Source organism: Eupeodes corollae, chromosome 3, assembly GCF_945859685.1.
Source record: "Eupeodes corollae chromosome 3, idEupCoro1.1, whole genome shotgun sequence".
Taxonomy (NCBI): Eukaryota; Metazoa; Arthropoda; class Insecta; order Diptera; family Syrphidae; genus Eupeodes; species Eupeodes corollae.
The window spans coordinates 58579872-58594891 of record NC_079149.1 but is presented as its reverse complement, the minus strand read 5'-3'; the positions used below and the strand labels follow the sequence as shown (position 1 = coordinate 58594891).

The window sequence follows — 15020 nt, the reverse complement described above, 5'->3', positions numbered from 1 at the left end:
TCTACTGTTTTATAATTTTTGCATCAATAAATTTTATATTTGCATTTTGAAAAATTCTAAGACCAGTGGTTATTCCAAATTGAAGCCGTCTTAGTACAAGCACATATACAATGTTATAGCTAAAGTTATGATGGAAAAACGAAGGATTTATTAATTCAGCTATCAGGAATCTGATGATCATATCTGGTTTTAACATGAATATGGAACATTCTTAGGAATATTAAATCTAATATTCATATAGATAGATTAGATTCTGTTAGCTTGGAAGTGTAGTGATGCAAATTTTGTCTTCTCCAGTGCAATCGACTGAATTGACTGTTACGTAGGACAAATGCGGCTTCTATGACAATTAAGAGTGTTTTATAGACTAGTTTTGAAACTAGTTTTACTGCGCATCTTCATTCTGTAATTGATGCTTTCTTTTGACATTTGTTTAAGAAATAAATTAAAATGCACGGGTGAATCGCATGTGAATACACTATGAGCTTAAGCAGTTAGTTTATTAAAAGGTTTATACTTATATACTTTTTAATAAGAAGTTTCCATTTTTTTAAATATCTGTCACATTTGAAGCTGTTATCTTTTGACATTTGACTTAAAAAATGTACACCTTTACTAAAAATGATACGATAGAAGCTTTGAGGATGAAATTATTAAAGTTGATTTGGTTTTACTTACTTACTTACTTACTTACTTACTTACTTACTTACTTAAGGTGGCGCTACAGTCCTGTGTGAACTAGGGCCTCACCCAACAAACTTCTCCATCTAGCTCGGTCCCTAACTAGATGTCTCCAGTTTCGCGCTCCAAGTTGGGTGAGGTCACCTTCCACTTGTGCGCGCCACCTGATCCACGGTCTTCCTCTACTGCGCTGTCCTGTGGGTGCGTCGTCTACGTCGCTGTACAGCCCGTACAGTTCGTCGTTCCATCTTCTCCTCCACTCCCCTTCGATGCATACGGGACCGTAGATCACACGAAGAACTTTTCTCTCGAAGCGACCCAAGGTGCTTTCATCCGCTTTTGTCATGGTCCATGCTTCTGCACCGTATAGCAGGACGGGGATGATAAGAGTATTATATAGCAACACTTTGGTCCCTCGAGAGAGGACTTTACCACTCAATTGCTTTCTTAGTCCAAAGAAACAGCGGTTAGCAAGAGTTATTCTGCGTTTGATCTCAGCGCTGGTGTTGTTTTCTGCGTTTACAGCGGAGCCTAGGTAGACGAAGTCCTTGACTACCTCAAAGTTACGTCTGTCGATTGTGAGGTTTTGACCAAGACGTCGGTGTTGTATGTACTTTCTAGACGACAGCATATACTTTGTTTTGCCCTCATTAACCGTTAAGCCTCAATACTCACAAAAGCCCCATTGACATCACGCTGAATTCTTCCGATTATGTCAATGTCATCAGCATATGCCAGTAATTGGACGGACTTTTGAAAGATAGTCCCTCTAGTGTTGACGTGTGAGCTCTGCACTATTCTTTCAAGCACGATGTTAAAAAAATCACATAACAGCGCATCACCTTGTCTAAAACATTTTTTGACATCGTAAGGTTCTGTTAAGTTGTTTCCAACCTTTATGGAGCAGCGTGAATTCTCCATGGTCATCCTGCACAAACGGACGAGTTTGGCAGGGATGCCAAAACTAGACATGGCTCTATACAGCTAGTCCCTGTAGATGCTGTCATATGCGGCCTTGAAATCGATGGTGGGTGTCGATTTGGTGTTCTTGGGTTTTTTCCAGGATCTGCCGTAATGTGAATACTTGATCAACTGTGGACTTTCCTGGTCTAAAACCACACTGATAAGGACCTGTCAGGTTGTTGACGTCGGGCTTCAGACGTTCACATATTACGGCAGGAAGATTTAATAGGCGATGTTAAGTAGATTCCTCTATAGTTGGTGCAGTTTAGACGGTCCCTTTTTTCAGGATCAGGCAAACAATACTGAGGTACCATTCATCGGGCATGCTTTCTTCCGACCATATCTTACAGATAAATTGGTGCATGCTCCTAACCAACTTATCTCCAGCTGCTTTAAAGAGCTTGGCATTCAAGCCTTCAACTTAGATATGGCTATCTTTACTTTGTCTAAGTCGGGAGGACGGGATTGTTGGCTTTCGTCGTCTATATTGAATGGATCATCCTGCCTGACAGCGGAATTCAGTTCTTCGTCGCCATTATACAGTCTGCAGAAGTGGTCCTTCCGTATCCTCAGCATTGAATGCGGTTCCACTATGATGTCTCCACTTTCGTCTTTGCAGCCTTCGGTTCTAGGTTTATGTATCTGTGAATTTCGTTTCACCTGTTCATAAAACTTTCGAACCTCATTCCTGCTTTTATACCTCTCAACATCTTCGACCACACGCTTCTCATGCCCTCTTTTTCCTTCTGAGAAGTCGGCGTTCCTCTCGCCTCTTCTGCTCATAGAGCTCACGAGCAGCTCTCGTCCTTTTATGCAGCGCTGCTTTGCGTGCCTGTTGTTTGGCCAGGGGTTCCTTGTTGGTGGCTGTTTGAAACCCAGCACATCAGAGGCGGCTTCTCTGATTGCATCTTGGCAATGTTGCCACTGGTTTTCGATGCATTGTGTTGGCGGCAGAGAACTTCGAGAGAGGTTACTTGTAACTCGGTCGAAAAAGAATTTGGCGATCTCTGGCGATTGTAGCCGTTCGACATTGTACCTTCTCCCAGCACCTACCTGTTTTGCCTTGGGTCTAGAAATCCGAAGTACTACCTTGGCTACAACGAGGTAGTGGTCGGAGTCGATGTTAGCTCCTCGGAAAGTTCGTACATCCATAATGCTGGAAGCGTGTCTGGCGTCGATCGCAATATGGTCATTGGTCAATCTGGTTGACGGTAAATTGATCTGAAGTCTGGCTCCAATGACGAAGTCGCATCCAAATAAGCGCTGTTGGTTTTCGTGGTAGCAGTCACCATAGTAAATATCGCAGTTTTTCATCCTCTTTTTGCCCGGCCCATCCCATCGTATTTCCTGGATGGCGGTGATATCTGCTTTATATCGGTCTGGGGCCTCCGCTAATTCTTTGGCCGCACGTGGTCTGTTAAGGGACCTAACATTCCACGTGCATATCCGAAGTTCGTTGTCCTTTATTCGTTTGCGTTGGTTGTCAACAGTAAATCCGTCCGTATCCGAGGCTTGTTGGTGCTTCGCAACTATGAAAGCTTTTACGTGGCCAGGGAGTAACCCGGACGCACAACCCCCAACCTGGAGGACCAGATCCTAAGTATAACTCCAAGGATGGGGAGCCGGATAAAACCGCTCCTTACAAGCCTGGGCTCCGAATAATTGGAAGAAGCCCTATAAGGTGTTAACTAAGTAGTTCAACTTTACTGGAACTGTAGACGCCACCGTTGATTCCATCTCGGGAATTCTTCCGCTGCCGTCTGGATAAAGAGAGGTGCCTTAGTGGAAACACCTCTCCCCACCTCTCTCGTTTGCTGCCCCCAACAACTTTCCACTGGGGTTGGAACCCAATCTCCAGTTGAGGTGCTAGGCACCCGATGTTCATCACGGGGAGGTGAGAGTAGGAGTTGATAGACATAGGTTGGGTTTTAGAAAAACCTGTGGACGCTTGTGTCCTCTTGAATGCACAGGTCTATCATTTGGTTTTACTGATCTCGGAAAAGTTCATCACCATGATGAAGCGAAGTCACGAAGATGGCTCTTAAGAAAGTTAACAACCGGGCCAAGAGTGCACTAAGTGTTAGGAGGGGTAAAATTAAACTGGTGCTTCTTCAAACCAAAACTAAAAAACCTGCCTTCACCCTAACCTGACTGAGCAGTCAAATCCGGTCTTTATAGTCCAGCGAAATATCAAGGAGTCATTCTAAATTTCAACCTAAACTGGAAAGTGAACATTTAAGAACGTTTTAAGAAAGTCGAATTGCCTTTTACGCCTCTAGAAAAACATTTGTTAAAAGTTGGGACCTTCAATCGTAGATGATTTTGTGGGCTTACTGTTGAAGACCCTTTTTTTCATATGGATCGATTGTGTGGTGTGCACTTAACAAGAAATTGAAGAAATACAACTCAAAAAGACGAACTAAAGAAGGAAGAAATGAAACTGTTGGTTTTCCCGACCCTCTGGGCATTGAAACTCAGTAAAGATCGGCCCTTCATAGCTTACTTGCAGAAAAAGGTAAATATTCTTCTGGGAGCTAAAGGGAAGGACGAAACTGCCTCAATTTTTCTGACAGAATTTCAACTGCAGGTGGAAGAGTCTAACGGACTGTATTATATCCAGGAAAATATGACCTACCGGTAACAAAAACTGTTCTATCGAACATTTATGGATATTACTGCGATATGTACCGAGCACGTTGTTGATAAGAAAGCAGGCAAAAAAGTTGAGTACCTACGGAGCGGAGACCAACATGAAGAGGAAACTGTGATTTACTTTCTACGTTAATGCCTTACCCTGGCTACTTTTAGAATTTCAAGTTTTGCAAGGGCATTCCTTAAAAATCTTGATTAACTTTCCAAGATCAAAATCAAAGACTTGATCTTACTTTCTGAACGTGGGAAAATGGCTCTAAGCTAATTTTGTCCATATAAATCTCTTAAAATCTTTTACATCACAGAAATCACTTTTTATTCTCATCTATACAAGACAAACTAGCTTTGTATTTCTTCAATTCCTTTGTGCGTGTGTGTGTACGTACGTTCGTAGGTCCGTACGTTCGGTAAGTTTTGTTTGGTCGTCCATAGCTCAAGAACTAGTAGAAATATCGATTTCAAATAAATGTTGTTATACAGATAATAAGGCTCTCAAGAAAATTCAGGGGGCAGTTTTTTTACCATTGAAATTTAAAAAAAAGATACAAGTTTTGGTTAACCCAAATATCTCACAAACTAATAACGCTACCGCCTTGAATTAAATTTTATATTATAAAGGGTGTCCCAAAATTAACGCAATATTTGAATTAAATAGAAAACGTTGTTTTTAGTCTTTTGATAGTTATATTGTTATTGACTCGTAAAGTACATAGGATAGGGTTATGTATGGAATAACACATCGGACAAATGGCCTCCACGGCTTTGCATGCACATGCGCACTCTTTTGTTGAAATTTTCCATGACCATTCTGCATAAATGTGGCTGAATTTCGTTGATGCAGCGTTGAATCTCCTCCTTTAATGCACGGGTGGTTGTGGGCTTGTTGACATAGACTTGTGATTTCAAATAACCCCATAAAATGAAGTCTAATGGTGTTAAATCACACGATCTAGGAGGCCAATTTTGATCACCGAAACGAGAGAGTACACGACCTGGAAATGTCTCATGCAGTAATTGAATTGTTTCACGGGCTGTATGACATGTGGCACCGTCTTGTTGAAACCACATATTGGACACATCAATATCATCCAATTTTGGCAGAAATAACTGTGTAATCATGTCGCGATATCGAGCACCAGTAACAGTCACTGCTTGACCAGCATCATTTTCAAAAAAATATGGCCCAATTATGCCAGCCCAAAATCCATACCATACAGTCACGCGTTGTGAATGCATTTGTTTTTCGACAATCACATGTGGGTTCTCCGAACCTCAAATGCGGCAATTTTGGCGATTGACAAAGCCATCAAGATGAAAATGTGCTTCATCGCTTAGGATGATTTTGATCGAAAAATCAGGGTCCATTTGTTGATGTTCAATAATCCATTCAACGAACTCTCTTCTCTGTCCATGGTCATTAGGCTTCAATTGTTGTGTTAATTGAATTTTGTAAGCATGAAGACACAGATCTTTGGTGAGTATACGCTGTAGAGAGGTTCTTGAAATTTGCAATTCTTGTCCACGACGTCGAATTGAGGTTCCTGGATTGTCAGCAACACTCTCACGCACTGCTTCGACATTCACATTTGAACGGCTTGTTTTTGGACGACCAGTGTGTTTGGCGTCTCCAACGGATCCAGTCTCCATGAATTTTTCAATTAATCTCTTCACAATTGACGATGTTAAAACACTATTACGACCATATTTTGTATGAAATTTTCGAACTGCAGCCGCCAAGCTTTCACTATTTTTGAAATATTCTTTAATAATGAAGACACGTTGTTCTATCGTGTAACGCTCCATTTTTAATAACCCTATACTGTTAGCTGTCAAATTGCTTTTTTTTTCAGGGTTGCCAACACACTGCACAAATGGCGGCAAATTCAAATCTTGCGTTAATTTTGGAACACCCTTTATATTGAACTGTGATACCAAAAAAGTATATTTTTAGAAAAAATCCATTTAACGGTTTTTTATAAATAAAAAAAGAATTAAAAAAAATAATTGACATCTCCAATATTTTACGACAAAAAATGGTTTTATCTCAAAAACAATTTTATGCAACACGAAGAAAACGTTTTAAACTTCTGGTAAAATTTTTAGAAAATCGAATTGACAATTTTTTAATAACAAATAAAAACCTAAAAAAATTTATTTTCGACTCAAATAACTTTTCAAAAATTTGAAATATTGACTTCAACTAATTTTATCATTTAAAAAGTATTGTTGTCAACATTTAGTAAACTTTTGGGAAAAATCGAATTGACTGTTTTTTTACAAAAAATAAATATTTGAACAAAACATTACTAAAAGTTGGTAAAAATTGATTTTCGACTCAAACATTTTTTCAAAAATTTGAGATTATGGCCCCAAACTAATTTTACCTTATAAGAAATATTGTTTTCAACATTTAGTATAATTTTGGGCAACATCGAATTAATAGTTTTTTATTCACAAAAAATAAAAACCTAAAAAAAAAAACAATACTAAAATAGGGTACAAATTTACTTTCGACTCAAATATCTTTTCAAAAATTTTAAAAATACTATCTTTAAACTAATTCTATCTCACAAGAATATTGATTTTGAAATTCACTGACTTTTTTATAAAAAGCCAAACAAACAATTCAAATCTACAACAAATAGAACGCAAATGCTAATTAAATTGGGAAAAATTGGTTTTCGACTAAAAGTCTCGTTAACAAAAATAAATTTCAAAATCAAATATTTTGGTAATTTAAAATTTTTTTTGTTAGAATAATTTAACTGACTTTGTTGTTAACAGAACAAGGAAATCTACAAAACTTTTAAGCAAGACAAATCGTAAGACGGGATGGGAAGTTATCAGTGTGGGTCGCATCCCAGCCTGATTTTTGTTTAGGTTTTTGAAGGATAAGAGTTGTTCATTAGGTACCTTTGGAAGTGTTACATCTTTAAGTCTATGTTTGCTTTATTTGAGTATTTCGAACGTTTATGACTATTTATATTGAAAAAAAAAATAAAAATGTATGTAAACACAATTGATTTCCTAAATTTTAAGAAATATTTAACATAAAACTAGTGAACAACAAATTTGAGCTAATTTGGGTCTGAATTTTGTTTAATGTTCTTTAAAAGCTGTAGTTTTAATTTTCATTTTTCCATTCTATTTTTTTAATACCTTAATAACAATCAAAAATATGCAGGTATTGTAAAACCCTTAATATAAGACAAAATTAATTGGAACAAATACGCCACATGTACCGCAGCTGTTGCTTGCATTTGACATACAAATATATGTAAGTTGTGTGTTTTTCGACGGAATATTAAAACTTTAAACAATTTACCATAAATATAGACACATCTTCGCAGATAAATTACAAATTTGTTTAAACCTTCAATTTCAGTTGGGACTGGTTTGCTTTCGATTAATTGGATCGGATAAACTCAACGAAAAACTCTTGAGCATTATTAACGAATCTGGAAAACTGCATATGGTCCCGGCTTGTGTGAATGAAAAATACATTATAAGATTTTGTGCTGTAGCTCAAAATGCTACCAATGAAGATATCGATTATGCTTGGGATGTTATCGTTGACTTTGCTACTGAACTTTTGGAGAAGGAACAACACGATGAAATATCAGAAATTATCAATAAAAAGAAGAACAAATCTTTGGCTCAGAAACGTTCATTCTTCGTTCGAATGGTCAGTGATCCGAAAATCTATAATCCAGCTATTAATAAGACTGGTAGTCCAAAACTTTCATTGGATATGATGTCACCAGTTGTTGATGGAACACCGATAATTCAAATACCATCTGATCAACGTCAAGGCACTTGGATAAGTTGGCCATTGGCATTTCTTTTCAACAACAATTCTTCTTCGGATGATGGTTCGAAGATTAATGTTGGTATAAGGTGAGTTTTTGATTGTTTTTCGATAAATTCTTTTGACTGACTGTTTTTTTTTTTAAACTATGTTTTATCTTCTCTTAAGATTTCGACATTTAGATACTAATGTCCGGCCATCAACATCTCGCCGAAATTCCGGAAGTGGTGGTGGATCATCACCATCACCAGAGAATGAAGTTGCCCTTCAAACTGTGGCTAAGTCATCACCAAAAAAATCACCAATTATGCCACGAAAGAAAGACATTTCACCAACACGAAATCATAACTAAAATTTGAGCTTTCAAAAAACAAATTGTATCGACTTTCAAATAAATTGCCAAATTATAATGTATTATAAAATATTTATTTTAAAGAAAAATAATTTTAAATTTTAAAAGTGCTTAAGCCAATTTCACTTACATATAAATATATTCCAAATCTGAGAGGTGTTCTATAAAAAAAAAAAAAATTTTAATGTTTAGTTAGTAAATATAAATAAAGTAAATAATAAAAAATCTTCAAATGCAAAAAAAACTAAAATTATTCTCAAAAAAGTAAAGAATGTCGATGATCCAACAAGGTGTTCAAAGGGGACCCGGTTTCAGGTTAATTTTCTCAAAAATTGTACTTTGTTACAGGTTATTCCCTGGAAGAGAACAATTTGTTTGGATTGTACAAACAAAACAAAAGATGTTCAAGGTGGTGCACAGTAAAAAATTGTCCGTAACAGAACTCAAGATATTGTAAACTTCAAGCTAATTGCCTAAATTAACTTTAAAAAAACGAGTAGCAAAAGTTAGAACAAAAATAATTTTAATTTTGTTTCAATTCGTTTTTAAACGGTGATTTTTTAAGAGCTTGAGAACTTTTAAAAAAAAAAACGCATAAAATTTGCAAAATCTCATCGATTCTTTATTTGAAACGTTAGATTGGTCCATGACATTTACTTTTTGAAGATAATTTCATTTAAATGTTGACCGCGGCTGCGTCTTAGGTGGTCCATTCGGAAAGTCCAATTTTGGGTAACTTTTTCGAGCATTTCGGCCGGAATAGCCCGAATTTCTTCGGAAATGTTGTCTTCCAAAGCTGCAATAGTTGCTGGCTTATTTGTGTAGACTTTAGACTTGACGTAGCCCCACAAAAAATAGTCTAAAGGCGTCAAATCGCATGATCTTGGTGGCCAACTTACCGGTCCATTCCTTGAGATGAATTGTTCTCCGAAGTTTTCCCTCAAAATGGCCATAGAATCGCGAGCTGTGTGGCATGTAGCGCCATCTTGTTGAAACCACATGTCAACCAAGTTCAGTTCTTCCATTTTTGGTAAAAAAAGTTTGTTAGCATTGAACGATAGCGATCGCCATTCACCGTAACGTTGCGTCCAACAGCATCTTTGAAAAAATACGGTCCAATGATTCCACCAGCGTACAAACCACACCAAACAGTGCATTTTTCGGGATGCATGGGCAGTTCTTGAACGGCTTCTGGTTGCTCTTCACTCCAAATGCGGTAATTTTGCTTATTTACGTAGTCATTCAACCAGAAATGAACCTCATCGCTGAACAAAATTTGTCGATAAAAAAGCGGATTTTCTGCCAACTTCACTGAAAATTCGACGTTGTGGCAGATCGTTAGGCTTCAGTTCTTGCACGAGCTGTATTTTATACGGTTTTACACCAAGATCTTTGCGTAAAATCTTCCATGTGGTCGAATAACACAAACCCAATTGCTGCGAACGGCGACGAATCGAGATTTCACTATCAGAAACGGCAACACTCTCAGAAACAGACGCAATATTCTCTTCTGTATGCACTGTACGCATTCGTGTGGTTGGTTTAATGTCCAATAAAGTAAACTGAGTGCGAAACTTGATCACAATCGCATTAATTGTTTGCTCACTTGTTCGATTATGTAGACCATAAATCGGACGTAAAGCGCGAAACACATTTCGAACCGAACACTGATTTTGGTAATAAAATTCAATGATTTTCAAGCGTTGCTCGTTAGTAAGTCTATTCATGATGAAATGTCAAAGCATACTGAGCATCTTTCTCTTTGACACCATGTCTGAAATCCCGCGTGATCTGTCATATACTAATGCATGAAAATCCTAAGCTCAAAAAAATCACCCTTTATAAGTATGTCGAAACCATCCACACGCAAACACTGTTTGACAAGTCGTCCCTTCCGTTCTAAGACGTACTCAATTGCTTAAAGATCATTGAATGAAGTCTGTCAAGGGTTGACAGTTTCTATCAGTTCTCAAGTGTCAAAACTCAACTTTTTTTTTAAATTTATTTTCAATCAAAAAGTACTTCTTTGATCATCAGCTGATCTGTTTGATTAATGTAATAATCAACAAATAAATCAGTTAAGATGTTTTGACAGTCTTTCTCACTCACTTATTTTACCTTAAAATTGATGTTGATGAAAATATTATACGAATTATTCAGAGATCAATTTACTCGTAATTAAACACAAAGTGACAGAATAAACAACGCAGTCAAATAAGGACTTTACTCATGTAATACTATTTAGACGAAATTATTATTCCAACAGACAACTAGTCTATATTTATAATTCGTAAAAATAAAACATACATAAATATCTAATCATTTCCAAAAATACACCTTTCACGATACATTCGCGTTTACACTAAACAGTGTATCTTGATTTATTGACTTTGTCTACGTCATCTATAGCCACGTTGCTTGGTGTAAACAATAAAACGCCGCCGCATCAGCTATCTCTTTGGTTCTCAATTTATGATTTTTTATTTTTGAAAAATTAAGACCAAATATTTTGAGAATGCATCAGCATGGATTGGATAAAGTGCGCAAAACGATGATTAATGAATACCAGATGAAGTTGCAGCTAATAAGGTGCTTTATCACGAGTAGAACTCAAGAATTTTTTCGTCATAGTTTTTTTTTTGGAAAATTTTATATTCAAAAAAAATTCAGATAAGTTATTTTTAACTGAACGTTTTTAAAGTTTTAAAACAAATGGTGCCTCTTGCGTGGAATTTAAAAATACTCTAAGAGTAATTGTTGTTATGTAAAGTACTTTACCAATTTAGCTTCTCGGTAAGTCATTAGGCTCTGGTTTTCTAGAAGCTGTTACGCCACCTTAATTCCTTACTTACTTAAGTACTTAGACTTATAAAGTCAGTAGTTGATTACTAGTGGGATATACTTACTTACTTTGGGTGACGCAGTCCGGGGCGAACCTGGGCCACAACTAACCTTTGTCTCCCGCTCGGCCCCTAGCTAGCTGTCTTAAGCCAAGTTGATTGAGGCCTTCATTCACCTCCGTGTGCCACTTGAGTGGCGGTCTTCCTCTAATGCGTCGTCCCTCTGGATTGAATTCGAATACCTTGTGGTCTGGAGCGTTGCTCTCCATTTGCTTTACATGACCCAGCCATCTAAGTCGTTGGACTTCAATTCTGTTAACCAGGTCAGTGTCGCTGTATAGCCCGTACATTTCGTAGTCGTATCTTCTCCTCCATTCTCCATCTATGCAGACGGGATCGAAAATCATCCGAAGAATTTTCCTCTCGAATCATCCTAAGATGCTCTTATCTTTGTTTGACAAGGCCAGGCATCAGCGCCATCAATGAAAATCGGGCTGATGAGTGCCTTATAGATGGTGATTTTAGATGCTCGAGAGAGGACTTTACTACTCAACTAGCGGGACATAGGGATTCAATAACTCATACGCGCCATTGAGTGCGGTTTCCGGTAATGTGCCTTCAGTTTTTCCCTAATCTAACCGATTCTTTCTCGACAGTTCTTCACCAAGCGCTTTTTGGTCTGCCTTCTGTTGTGAATGGATTTCATTGCATTTCCTTTCCTGGAAAATAGCCATTTCGAAGCTTGTGTCTAATCCATTGCCACTTACGCCTTCGTATATTAGTGCTAATGAGTTCCTGACCCGTTATCCAATATAGTTCTCCATTGGATATACGATTAATCCAGAAAACATGTAAAATGTTTAAAAGACAACTATGAATAAAGGTCGGCAGTTTGCTGGTAAAAGTTGCTGTTATTCTTGAGGTAATGCAACCGACAACATCCTTAAAGCAGCCTTAGATTTCCGGATAAGGCTAACAATATCTTGTTCAATTCCAGCGAGTAGAGATCATTCTTCGAAAATGCTAAAAACTTTCTACCTTTGTCTTTTGGTTATTCAGCAATGTTTACAAGAGCGGATCAGTGGGAGGTTCCATAGCTGAACATCTGACTTTTTCTCTTGTTGATTTTTGTCCTACAATTTACGCTTCTCTCTCGACCTTTGTTGCATTTTCATGAACATCCACTATCCATTATCGTCAGAGTCCATCTCATTCTTCCGTTTCCTGTCTGCAGCACATCACTAATCACCGATAATAAAACAATTTGTGACTGTCTGGAGCCGTGTATGACTCCACTTTACACTTCAAACACCTCTGACAGCATACCTCTTATTAAGATGTGACATTAAGACCCATCATAAGGCACCTTGATAAATGAGATGAGCTAACTTGGAATAGCTCTCCTCCTTAAGATTTCTTTTTTTTTTGGCTGATATGAAATTAGAAGTTTTCTGGGCATTTTATAGGGTTTTAAACTATAAGTATCTCAGTCTCAATAACTTCGGACTGCACTTTCAATTTATTAGAACTTAAATTTTATAGAGAAAAGCAAAATGACTTACAAATTTTAACTATCCGGACTTGTAAAGTACCTTGGTACTGTTCAATGCCTTAATAAATTTTTAAGTAGATACTACAGTTAACAACGGATTAAAAAATGGCACTTAAAGAACTGAGAAGGTATTAAATTACCTAGAAATTAAAGAGGTATTGAAAAGTTGTACGGTACACTGAAGCTATTTATTTTAAGTACTTAATTTCGAACCTTTTATGTTCTCTGCAGATATTTCTGGCTCGAAATCTTGACAAAAAGTTTTTGAAAACAAGTTTTGCCTACAAAAAACTCACAGGGCTATCAACTTTGTTATAGCTTCGTAGTTTAATTCTAATTCAAATTGAATTAAAAAGAAAACCAACTTCTCTAACGAGTCGCATTCTTATCTCGGCGGCTTCTTTTAAAAATCTGCGGCATCTGGGGCTAGGAAAGTTCACTAGTTATTATCGAGAATACTTTGGAAAACAAATTGTTACAAAAAAATTCTTCATTGATTCCGAACCTTGGAATTTACAGACAGTGTCGTTTTGATGCGGATCGTAGTGTTGGTTCTTCACTAGCAGCCGTCCAAGTGAAGACATTTGGCTCTCTTGGATCTCAGATTTTTCCTTTTGAGCCTTTTGTTTGTTTGAATCCGTGAAGGCAAACGAAACTTGTATTTCTTTCGCCCACCTATTTATCTTCTTTCCTTTTTTTTAATAAAAATGATTTGTGCTCTCTTTACGTTAAGACTTTGTATCACACTAAGTTACCCGCCTCTTTTCGTCACTCTAAAGGAACCAATTCAAGTAAAAACTCGTTGACCTCATAACCGACGTGTTGACAAATAATTTTTGTTTAACCGAACAGTCAAAGTTTCTAATGTCATAGATACTCGTATGAACCTTTTCAAATCTATGACAATGCAATTGTGTACAGCTTGTCAAAATTAGTCACGACTTAGAGCTTACTCATAATGACCAGCTCACATGAGGTCAAGATTTTAATCATCAATTGTATAGATATACTTCCTTTAACAAGATATTGAAACACATAAAAATACAATAGCTTTGATCGGGGATGAAAGTCCAAAACAATTTTTTTTAAACGTACCTACACCAAACCAAAAATGACTAGAAAATCCCCTTTCAAAATTAATTACAGAGAGCCCTTATTAACACTTCAGTTTCACACCTCTTGATTCAGAAACAGTATGAAAATGTGTTGTCGACATTGACATGCTTGCTGTGTTTTCGTACGTCATGATACTTTCAAAAAAACATGTGCCTTCGGAAAACTAAAATTTCAGACGTCATAGCTAAACAGGGGGAGGCAGACTTTGATGTGATTTTTGAGTTTCCTCTCTCTGTCGGAAATAAATTATTCAAAACGATACACAAAAATGGCAGCAAATCCTGATGGAAATCCCAAAATATCTTGAGATCTATTCAGCAAAATAAATTTGTAACATTTCTGACTGCCTGCTAGACTATTAAATTCACACCATCTTACCAAAATAAATGAAATAAAATCAAACGTGAGATGAATCACATCACACAAAATTAATGATCAGTCAAAGGTCTGCTTCATCAGCAACTCAATTTATCAGTGAAATGATTTTTATTATATTGGATTGGGTATTGTATGATTTGTGATGTGATTTGTATTCGTTAAAGCTCTGAAACAAGTTTGGCATTTCATCAATGAAAATCAGACTTTCAATAAATAACTACGAGTATTGTCGCGTGCTTTTTTGAATAATTAGGCGCTAAATTTCTATGAATCAAATTTTGGAGAACAAAAAACCAAACAAAACATGAAATTTGTTTGTACCTAATTTATTTAAAAGATTCGGATTCCTAAGGAGAAGTGGAGAATTATTTAAAGAAAGAGAATAGGTTTACCAAGAATTCATTAATTGTTCCATCGACGCACGCGGCACGAGATCGCTTTTGGAAATGACTTAGCGAAAAATTTAAATATTTTATTTATTACGTAAAGTAAAAGAGGTCAATAGTTTGAGGAATGCCTATAGCTTTAGACTAAACTACACCTTCGAGTATGTACATACATACCGATGTGATGAGACACCTAAAGACGGATCTGAATTTTTGTTTCAATCTTTTAAAACTTTGTGAAATGTTTAGACATGGCATTGGCTGGTACGTCAGATGTCATAATTTCATGTGC

The 15020-nt window shown here is 36.8% G+C and overlaps 2 protein-coding genes across 3 annotated transcripts in view; one reads left to right on the top strand and one right to left on the bottom strand.

Annotated features, from left to right (window-relative positions):
* LOC129949501 (tyrosine decarboxylase) overlaps nucleotides 1–8581 on the top strand; it is a 39230-nt gene extending 30649 nt beyond the window's left edge. The window contains exons 9-10 of the mRNA XM_056061005.1: nucleotides 7682–8193; nucleotides 8273–8581. Of these exons, the coding sequence (XP_055916980.1) occupies nucleotides 7682–8193; nucleotides 8273–8456 (696 nt within the window). The 3' untranslated portion in view covers nucleotides 8457–8581. The remainder of the gene's footprint in view (nucleotides 1–7681; nucleotides 8194–8272) is intronic.
* Nucleotides 1–15020, bottom strand: part of LOC129949503 (ribonuclease P protein subunit p25-like protein) — a 94458-nt gene that overhangs the window by 42543 nt on the left and 36895 nt on the right. Inside the window, exon 2 of one of the 2 annotated variants that reach the window (XM_056061007.1) lies at nucleotides 8587–8617. The exons of the other annotated variant lie outside the window; for it this stretch is intronic. The gene's annotated coding sequence lies outside the window, so the exon portion shown is untranslated. The remainder of the gene's footprint in view (nucleotides 1–8586; nucleotides 8618–15020) is intronic. 2 annotated transcript variants of the gene reach the window in all.